Source organism: Carcharodon carcharias, chromosome 18, assembly GCF_017639515.1.
Source record: "Carcharodon carcharias isolate sCarCar2 chromosome 18, sCarCar2.pri, whole genome shotgun sequence".
Lineage (NCBI taxonomy): Eukaryota > Metazoa > Chordata > Chondrichthyes > Lamniformes > Lamnidae > Carcharodon > Carcharodon carcharias.
Window position 1 is genome coordinate 12329484 of NC_054484.1, and position 10512 is coordinate 12339995.

Here is a 10512-nt window from a genome sequence, read left to right on the forward strand (position 1 = left end):
CCACTGCTCCTCTAGCTGTCTCATTGTTAATGGCCCCACTGCTTCTCTCACTCCCTCACTGTTAATAGCCTCACTGCTCCTCTCACAACTCTCTCACTTTTAATGGCCCTGCTGCTCTCTCACTCTCTCGTTGTTAATGGCCCCGCTGCTCCTCTCGCACTCTCATTGTTAATGACCCCACTGCTTCTCTCACTCTCTCACTGTTAATGGCCCCACTGCTCCTCTTACAACTCTCTCACTGTTAGTGGCCCTGCTGCTCTCTCACTCTCTCGTTGTTAATGGCCTCGCTGCTCCTCTCGCACCCTCTCACTGTTAATGGCTGTGCTGCTCTCTCACTCTCTCGCTGTTAATGGCCCTGCTGCTCCTCTCGCACCCTCTCACTGTTAATGGCCCCGCTGCTCTTCTCGCAACTCTGTCACTGTTAATAGCCCCTCTGCTTTCTCATTCTCTGGCTGTTAATGGCCCCATTGCTTCTCGCACTCTCGAGGCGTAGAATGTAAAAACAAAGCATTAATGTTGAATTCGTACTAGAGTTTAGTTAAGCTGTAACTGGGGTATTGTCTGCAGTTCCTTTATGAGGATATAAAAACAATCAAAAAAGCGCAGGATATATTCAATAGGGCTTTTCCTTGTGCTTGAGGTATAGCAGACATTCTGGTTCCACTGTCATATAAGGTTATTTTGTTAAACATAAAAATAACTATTTAATTAAACACACGTGCTAATAGATCAGAGTTGGAAGTATCATGGGCAGTCCATGGAAGACTTGGTAGGAAGAATAGGGAGGTCACTTATTACTTGGAAGATGCGAGTCTAGGTGGGGTAGAGGAACAAAGGGATCTCAGAGTATAAATACGTCAACCACTAAAAGTTGTGCCATAAGTTAGCAAGGCCATTTTAAAAAAAAGCGAACCAAACAATAGGAGCAGGAATTTCGGGTTGTCAGGCGGGCCAGAGAGTGGCCAGGAAATGGCCCGGTACCTGCGATTGACCCCCAACCGTGATTTCACGCTGGCTGGCCAAACGGGACATTAAATCCTGCCCTAGGATTTATTTCTAGAAGGATAGAATTGAAAAGTAAGGAAGTTATGCTAAATCTACATTGAACTTTGGTTAGACCACACTTTGTGTAATGCATGCAGCTCTGATCACCATATTATAAAAAAAATATAGAGGCACTGGAGCGGGTGCAAAAACTAGGTCTCTTTTCCCTTGAAAAAAGAAGGCTGAGGGGTGACTTAATAAAGGCCTTTGAAATAATGAAAGATTTTGATGGAGGAGGTACAGAGAAAATGTTTCCTGTTGTGCGGAAGAGCATAACTAGAGGCCTTCAATGTAAGATAGTCACCAAACAATCCAATAGGGAATTCAGAAGAAACTTCCTTACCTTAAAGAGTTGTGAGAATGTGGAACTCGCTACCACAAGATGCGGTTGACGCGAATAGTGTAAGGGGAAACTGGACAAGCATACAAGGGGATGGAGAAAGGGAATAGAGTGTTACAGTGGTAGATTTAGTTGAGATGATGAGAGGAGGCTCAAAGCTCAACATCAACATGGGCTGGCTGGGTTGAATGGCCTTTTTCTGTGCCATATATCCTATGTGATGCTCTTTGACTTTTATTTAGCAAATACGTTTAAGATAATATGCAAGGCTCTCAAATTGTTCCCATATTCATTGTAGTGATGAATGGCTAGCAAAGATGTAGAATAATGAAGAGTGTATTTTTAATGAAGTATTGGGGGTGCAGGGGAAAAGGAAGGAGTTTTTTTAAGTTGAGATTTAAAATCAAGCGTTCAAAGTTATGAGGGGGAAGAAGGGGGAAACTCTTTCTACAGGCAAATGGATCAGTAACCAGAGGTCATAGATTTAAACTAATTGGCAAAAGAACTAGGGTGGAGATGGAAAAATATTCCATCCAGAGAATCCTTAAGATCTGGATCACGCTATCTAAAAGGGTGGTAGAATCAGATTGAGTGAGACTTTGAAAAAAACATTTGGACATGCACTTGAAGAAGTCTGGTTGACAGGATTGTGGGGAAAAAGCTAGGATGTGGGACTAAATCGGACAGTTCATTAGAAGATCCAGCACCGATACGATGGCCTTTTTCTGTTCTGTAAGATTCTCTGGTTTTAAGACTCACTAATCTGAAAATGTGTCAGATGAAATTTGTCCTGAAATATGTATAGTTGAATGATGTATTAAATAGATGAAGCAAGATGGTATTTATATCACAGAGATGTATAAAGCAAGAAAACAAGCATGGGATAAAGCAACAAAGGGCCTATTGAATTAAAAACTCATCCTGATCAGTTAAGAATTGCCCGTGATTAAAATTGTTGAGATTGTCAATGTACTGAGAAATATTCTGGTAAAAGCTGCTTTAAAGGATAACAGCATATGTTTGCCCCTAATGCTGAAAATATTACTAGATGTATATATAAAAGCAAATATTGCTATTAGCTGTAACTGTGGGTAAAGTCTATTGTTCCGACATTTTGATGCTTACGAATAAGACATGTTGCTTGGTGCTGACTGGTCTGCGATTGGTCAGTAATCAGAAATAAAAGTTACGGGGTATAAAAACATAAGCTCATAGTGATATTAGAAAGACAATTCATCTACGTACTGTAGAGGGGTGAAGGAAATAGGGTTGTTGATACATGTGCTGCAGAGCAGTGAGCCTGAAGTATATTCAGCAGGCGATGAGCAAAGAATGGGGAACAGGGAAGGTGGGAGCGCTCCTTGAGCATCAGCTGGGATACGGAGCACCATAAATCCCCAAGTTCCCCTCCAATTCACATACACCAGCCCCAACTTCAAAATATATCAGCCATTGGGTCCAAATCCAGGAACTCCCTATCTAATAGCACTCCAGCATCACCTTTATCGTGTGGAATCGCAGCACATTTCAAGAAGGCGGCCCACCGCTTCTTTCTCAAAGACAGCTAGGGACAGACTATAAAATGTTGGCCTTGCCAGCAATGCCCACATCCTGAAAATTGCATTTTAATTTTATGACACTGTGTCAGGCGAAGGAATTCTCATTATGAGTTTTTACATAACATTGAATACTGTTAATATTGCTGAAAGGTTGTGACAAGAGGAAGTAGTATGGATACTGGGAGTTATGACCAAATGTAGTCAGCTGATGTAGAGGTTAGAACACGGGGGAACCAGAGTTACCAGAGGTAATCCTGCCTTCAGCTTAAAGTCATACCTTCTGGTTATTTTTAAATAGATACTTCAGGTATTTTTATGATTAAAGAAAAGATTTGCATCTCTCCAGCACCTTTCAGACATCAAGAAGTGCCCAAACGCTTCAGCAGCAGTAAAGGACTATTCGAATTGTGGGCACTGGTGTAACGTAGGAAACACAGCAACCGGTTTCCACACGCATCTACATCTCTTTCAGTAATATCAGTTAAGGGATAATTATTGACCAGGACACCAGAGAAAAGCTGCCACTAAGGAAGGATATTCTTGACTTAGAGGGGGAGCATCCAAAGTTTACTGGATTGATTCGTGGAGCAAGAGCACTATCCGGTGAGGAGAGATTGAGTAGAATGGGCCTTTATGCTCCGGAGTTTAGAATATTGAGAAGGTTCCTCATAGAAACAACAACAATTTATATTTATATACCTTTAATGTAATAACACCTCCCAAGGTGCTTCATAGGAACATTATAAAACAAAATATGACACCGAACAACATAAGCAGACATTAGGGCAGATATACAAAAGCTTGACCAAAGTGCTAAGTTTTAAGGAGCACCTCAATGGGGGAAAGAGAGGTGGAGAGGTTTAGGGAGGAAATTCCAGAGCTTAGGGCCTGGGAAACTGAAGGCACAGCCACCAGTGGTGGAGTGCTCAGGAGGCCAGAGTTAGATGTGTGCAGATATTTCAGAGGCTAGGTGAACCTAGAGGAGATTACAGAAAATAGGAAGAGGCAAGGACATAGAGAGATTTGAAAACAAGGGTAAGAATTTTAAAATATCTTGCTCAACTGGAAGCCAATGTGGGCTTGAGAACAGATTAATGTGACGGTGCAAGTGAGGACATGGTCAGCAGAGTTTTGGGTAACCTGAATTTACGGAGAGGGGAGGTGGTGGCTTAATTGCTTTGTTGCTGGACTAATAATCCAGAGACCCAGAGGAATGCTCTGAGGACTCGGGTTCAAATCCCACCACAGTAGATGGTGAAATTTAAATTCAATAAAAATCAGGAATTCAGTCTCATGGCATCAGGTCAAACATGGGCAACTTCCTGCTGATTACCACATACCACCCCTGTTCAGCTGATGAATCAGCACTTTTCCATGTTGAACACCACTTGGAGGAAGCACTGAGGGTGGCTAGGGCACCAACTGTACTCTGGGTGGGGGACTTCAATGTCCATTATCAAGAGTGGCTTAGTAGCACCAGTACTGACTGAGCTGGTCGAGTCCTAACGGACATAGCTGCTAGACTGGACCTGTGGCAGGTGGTGAGGCAACCAATAAGAGGGAAAAACATACTTGACCTCATCCTCACCAACCTGCCTGTTGCAGTTGCATCTGTCCATGACAGCATCAGTAGGAGTGATCACTGCACAGTCCTTGTGGTGACGAAGTCCCATCTTCACATTGAGGATCCTCTCCATTCTGTTGTGTGGCACTACCACTGTGCTAAATGGGATGGACTTCAGAAAGATCTAGCAACTCAAGGTGGGCAACCATCTATGGACCATCAGCAGCAGCAAAATTATACTCAACCAAAATTTGTAAATTCATGGCATGGCATATCCCCCACTCTACCATAACCACCAAGCCAGGAGATTAACCCTGGCTCAATGAAAAGTGCAGGAGGGCATGCCAGGAGCAGCACCAGGCATACCTAACAATGAGGTGCCAATCTGGTTAAGCTACAACGCAAGCGAGTGATCAACAGAGCTAAGCGGTTCCACAAGCAACAGATCAGATCTAAACTCTGCAGGCCTGCTACATCCAGTCATGAATGGTGGTGGTGGGCAATTAAACAACTCATTGGAGGAGGAGGCTCCACAATGATGGAGGAGCCTAGCATATCAGTGCAATAGATAAGGCTGAAGCACTTGCTACAATCTTCAACCAGAAATGCCAAGTGGGTGATCCATCTCAGCCTTCTCCAGAGGTCCTTAGGCATCTCAAATGCCAGTCTCCAGCCAATTCAATTCACTCCATGTGATATCAAGAAATGGTTGAAGACACTGGATACAGCAAAGTCTATGGGCCCTGGCAATATTGCAGCAATAATACTGAAGACTTGTGCTCCAGAACTTGCTGCCTGCCTAGCCAAGCGGTTCTACTACAGCTACAATATTGGCATCTACCCAATGGTGGACAATTGCCAGGTAAGTCCTGTACACACAAAACAGGACAATCCAACCTGACCAATTACCGCCCCATCAGTTTTCTCTCGATCATCAGTAAAGTAATGGAAGGGGTCATCAACAGTGCCATCAAGCAGGACTTGCTTAGCAATAACCTGCTCACTGACACCCAGTTTGGGTTGCGCCAGGGCCACTCAGCTCCTGACCTCATTACAGCCTGGTTTAAACATGGACAAAAGAGTTGAACTCCAGTGGTGAGTTGAGAGTGACTACCCTTGACATCAAGGAGTGTGGCATCAAGGAGCCCTGCCAAAATTGGAGTCAACGGGATTCAGAGGGATAGCTCTCCGCTGGTTGGAGTCATACCTAGCACAAAGGAAGATGGTTGTGGTTGTTGGAAGTCAGTCATCTCAGTCCTAGTACATCTCTGCAGGATTTCCTCAGGGTAGTGTCCTAGGCCCAACCATCTTCAGCTGGTTCGTCAATGAACTTACCTCCATCATAAGGTCAGAAATGGGGATGTTCACTTGATGATTGCACAATGTTCAGCATCATTTGTGACTCCTCAAATACTGAAGCAGTTCATGTCCAAATGCAGCAGAACTTGGATAACATCCAGACTTAGGTTGACAAGTGGAAGTAACATTCACGCCACTCAAGTGCCAGGCAATGACCATCTCCAACAAGACAACCACATCCCTTGACATTCAAAGGCATTACCATCGCTGAATTCCCCCACTATGAACTTTTTTTAAAAATTCATTCACGGGATGTGGGCTTCGCTGGCTGGGCCATCAATGTTTGCCCATCCCTTGTAAGTGGTGGTGACAACTGAGGCCATTTCAGAGGCATTTTTAAAAGTCAACCATATTACTGTGGCTCTGGAGTCACAGGTAGGCTAGACCAGGTAAGGACGTCAGATTTCCGTCCCTAAAGGGCATTAGTGAACCAGATGGGTTTTTTACAACAATCAACAATGGTTTTATGGTTTTTTATACTTTTATTGAATTCAAATTTCGAACCCGGTTCCCTAGACTATTACCCTGGGTCTCTAGATTACCAGTCCAGCGACAATATCACTACGACATCGCCTCCCACTCATGGGAGGCTACCATTGACCAAAAACTGAACCGGACTAGCCATATAAATACTGTGGCTACAAGAGCAGGTCAGAGGCTAGGAATTCTGTGGTGAATAACTCACCACCTGACTCCCCAAAGCCTGTCCACCATCTACAAGGCGCACAAGGAGTGTGTTGGAATACTCTACCCCTGCTTGGAGGAGTGCTGCTCCAACAACACTCAAGAAGCTTGACACCATCTAGGACAAAGCAGCTTGCTTATTGGCACCCGATCCACAAACATGCACTTCCTCCACCACCGACGCACAGTAGCAGCAGTGTGTGCCATCTACAAGATGCACTGCAGAAACTCATCAAGGTTCCTTAGACAGGCCCTTCCAAACCCACAACTGCTACCATCCAGAAGGACATGGGCAGCAGGTACATGGGAGCACCACCACCTGGACGTTCTCCTCCAAGCCACTCTCCACCCTGACTTGGAAATATATCGCCGTTCCTTCACTGTTGCTGGGTCAAAATCCTGGAACTCCCTCCCTAACAGTACTGTGGATATACTTACACCACATGGACTGAAGCGGTTCAAGGAGGTTCATCATCACCTTCTCAAGGGCAATAAATACTGGCCCAGCCAGTAAGGCCCATATTCCATGAATTAATTTTGCCAATTAACCCCATTAATTAATGAATTAATTACCCCCAGCTACAGGGGTGTTTTGGAATAGTCGACTATAGAGGTTACAAATGCATGAATGATGGTTTCAGCAGCAGATGAGCTGAGACGGGAGTGAAGTCGAGCACTGTTATGAAGGTGAAAATGTGGCCAGATGCTCATCTCAGGGTCAAATATGACATCAAGTTTGCAAACAACCTGGTTTAGTCTCAGAAGGTTGTCATGGAGAGGGTTGGAGTCAGTAGCTAAGGAATATATAAAATTCTTAGGAGCTTGACAGGGTAGATGCTGACGACTGTTTCCCCTGGCTGATGAGGGGGCACACTCTTGACAAGGCGTTGGCAATTTAGGACTGAAATGAGAAACGTGTTCACTTAGAGGACTGTGAATCTTTGGATTCTCTATCTCTGAATACTGTGGATGCTCAATTGTTGAGATTTTTGGGCACTATGGGAATCGCTGGATATGGGGATAGGACCAGAAAATGCTGCTGAAGTCGATGATCTTATTGGATGGCAGAGCAGACTCCAAGGGCTGAATATCCTACTCCTGCTCCTGTTTCGTCTTTCTTTGAAAGAGTGCCATGGGATCATCTTATCTACCCTAGAGCTCAGACAGGGCCTCAGTTTAATGAGTCAAGCGAAAGACGGCATTGCTGAAAGTGCAGCACTCTCTCAGTGCTGCACTGTATTGTCAGCCTGGATCTTATACTCATGCCTCTGGAGTGGGACCTCACCCCCAACCAGATTCTATTTCAGAGACAAGAGTGCTAGCGCTAAGCCATGGCAAGAGTGATGGTTATGACAGTTTAGGAAGCAGAGAGGTAGAGTTGGTTGAAGCATGGGGATTTCTTGTTCCCAGTGCCTCTGCCTATACTTCAATGTCGAAGTGCCATAAGAATGGAAAACGCAGGAATCATTGAGCAGGCCTGGCAGTATCTGTGGAGAGAGAAACAAGAGTTATCATTTCAGACCTGTGACCTTTCATCAGAACCAGGAAAAGTTAGAAATGTAATAGCTTTTGAACCAGGCTCCTGTGAATTATCTTGGGGCATCTGATGATGTTGAATGTGTTATATAAATGCACATTATTGTTAGTGAAATGCGCACAGGCATCAGATTTGCATTATCGGTATTAAGCCCACCTGCTGTGGTGCTGCTCAGGTGAGTCGGTGGACAGGTTAAAGGCAGGTCTCCGAATTGTGACGGAAAGCATTGCGACACGTACGGGAAGTGCACTGGCAATTTCGTTTTTCTTTTAAAATAAATAATAATTCTTGCCCCTCTCACTCCCTTTCGCAGCCAACTTACAAGAGAAGCTGACCGACTTCCTGCCAAAGCTGCTGGACTGCTCGACTGAGATCAAAGCTTTCCGTGAGCCGCCAAAACTGCCATCCTTCTCCACGCATGAACTCTGCGAGCGCTTTGCTCGTGTAATGGCATCTCTCAGTCGAACTCCCGCAGACGGCAGATGAAAAGAAACACGGGATTATATATATATTTTTTTTCTTTTTGGGGGAGCACGTTACAACCAACAAGGACATCTTTCATTTAAATTTGTTTTTTCCGTTCTGAGATATAACCCTTGCCTTCCCGTCACAGAATTTGCTTGCTGCTGCTATAGATTTTACCCGTTTTTAAAAAATAAATAAAAAAAAATTAACAGCAACTGAGGCATCCATTACCATAAATGAACTTCCAAACAGCAAGACTGACAGTGGACACAGCTCTGCGCATGATGCTTTGGGCATAACCGGAGGAGATGGCGATGATGGAGGAGCGAGAGAGGAAAGAAAAGAAACAGATGTTTAAATTAAGAATTGAACTTTTTGAAACAAGAGGTTTCCCTCTCCTCTGCACCCCTGTTCCCGCCAGCAGGTTTCTGTAAGAGTGTTAATTCGCTATCAATTCTTTTTTTCAAAGAACCATAATCTCGTCTGCTGAATTTTATTCTTTCCTAATTACTCTTTATGACAGCCAATAATATTGGAGGTGTGGGTGCTGACCTTCTTCTCTCCCCCCTCCCCACCCCCCCAATCCCCCCTTCACCCACCCACCCACCCACCCCCCCCCCCCCCCCCCCCCCCCCCCCCCCCCCCGCCCCAGGAAAATGACGTCATGAGGCTTGTGAAGGAACTGAAAGAATAAAGTTTTATTTATGGCTATTTTTTGATGTAACAATGAAACCTCTGATGTTTTGCGTTTTTTTTTATATATCTCTGTTGCTTTGAAGGTAAAGTGTGGAAGATAGGGTTGCCAACCCTCCAGGATTGCCCTGGAGTCTCCAGGAATTGAAGGTTAATCTCCAGGAGAACTGTCTGAGGCAGGAAAAATCAATAGACAAAATTCTGCTTTTCATTTTTCCGGTTTCCTTTGACCGCATTAGTAATTGAGATGGCAAAAGAATTCCTTCTCTAGAAAAGAGGCTGAGGTGTGACCTTATAGAGGTCATTAAGATCACGAAAGAATTCAGTATCTTAGGCATGGAGAAGATGCCTCCACCACTGGGGAGACCAGAGTAAGGGGCCAGAAATATAAGATAGTAATTAATGAATATAAGGAATTCAGGAGAAACTTCTTTACCCAGAGAATATGGAACTCGACACTACAGGGAGCAGTTAAGGTAAATAACATTGATGAATTTAAAGGGTGACGAGGGATAAAGGAATAAAAGGATAGCACGTGATGAAGCGGGATGGAAGGAGGCTTGTGTGAAGTATAAACACTGGCATAGACCAGATGTGTTGAATGATGATCTGGAGAATTCTACGTCGCAGTCAAGATTGATCTGTGTGGGTAACAAACTGTTCTCCCTTTCCAAGTGGCTGTGGCGAGGCAGTACACTGCTGGGAGGAGTGCAAAGCCCCATTCCCTTTATCTGCAGAAGTGCATAACAGTCCAGAACTTGCTGCACTGGGCAAACTGACCATTCACTAGAAGCAGTCCCTTCAAGTTGTGCACATGCACGGCCTCACAGTCATTTTAAAGTGATCCCACACTTCAAAAAACAAAGCCATGCAGCAAAGGACAGTTAAGAGAGAACATTGATGTGGGGGAGGGAAGTCATATGATAAAACTTCAATGAATACCCCAAGCCTGGTTGGCATTGCCAATGAAAGACTGTTATACATGCTTCCCCCTGTGTGTTGTGGGGGTAATGTTAATGCCATGTGTATGCTTGATGGATAAGAACATAAGAAATAGGAGCAGGAGTTGGCCATTCGGCCCCTCAAGCCTGCTCCACCATTCAATAAGATCATGGCCTCAACTCCACTTTCCTGTCCCCCATAAACTTGACTCCCTTGTCGATCAAAAATGGATCTAACTCAGCCTTGAACATATTCATTGACTCAGTCTCCACAGCTCTTGAGGTAGAGAATTTAAAAAGTTCACAACACTCTTGAGAGAAGAAAT

At 44.3% G+C, this 10512-nt stretch overlaps 1 protein-coding gene across 5 annotated transcripts in view; it reads left to right on the forward strand.

Annotated features, from left to right (window-relative positions):
* The window catches only part of usp25 (ubiquitin specific peptidase 25), a 177189-nt gene extending 168056 nt beyond the window's left edge, over nt 1–9133 (forward strand). For 4 of the 5 annotated variants that reach the window (XM_041210981.1, XM_041210983.1, XM_041210982.1 and 1 more), the window contains one exon: nt 8401–9133. In XM_041210981.1, coding sequence (XP_041066915.1) covers nt 8401–8573 — 173 coding nt within the window. In that variant the 3' untranslated portion in view covers nt 8574–9133. The remainder of the gene's footprint in view (nt 1–8400) is intronic. The other variant, XM_041210984.1, reaches the window with a different exon arrangement.
* Nucleotides 9134–10512: the final 1379 nt, after the last annotated feature.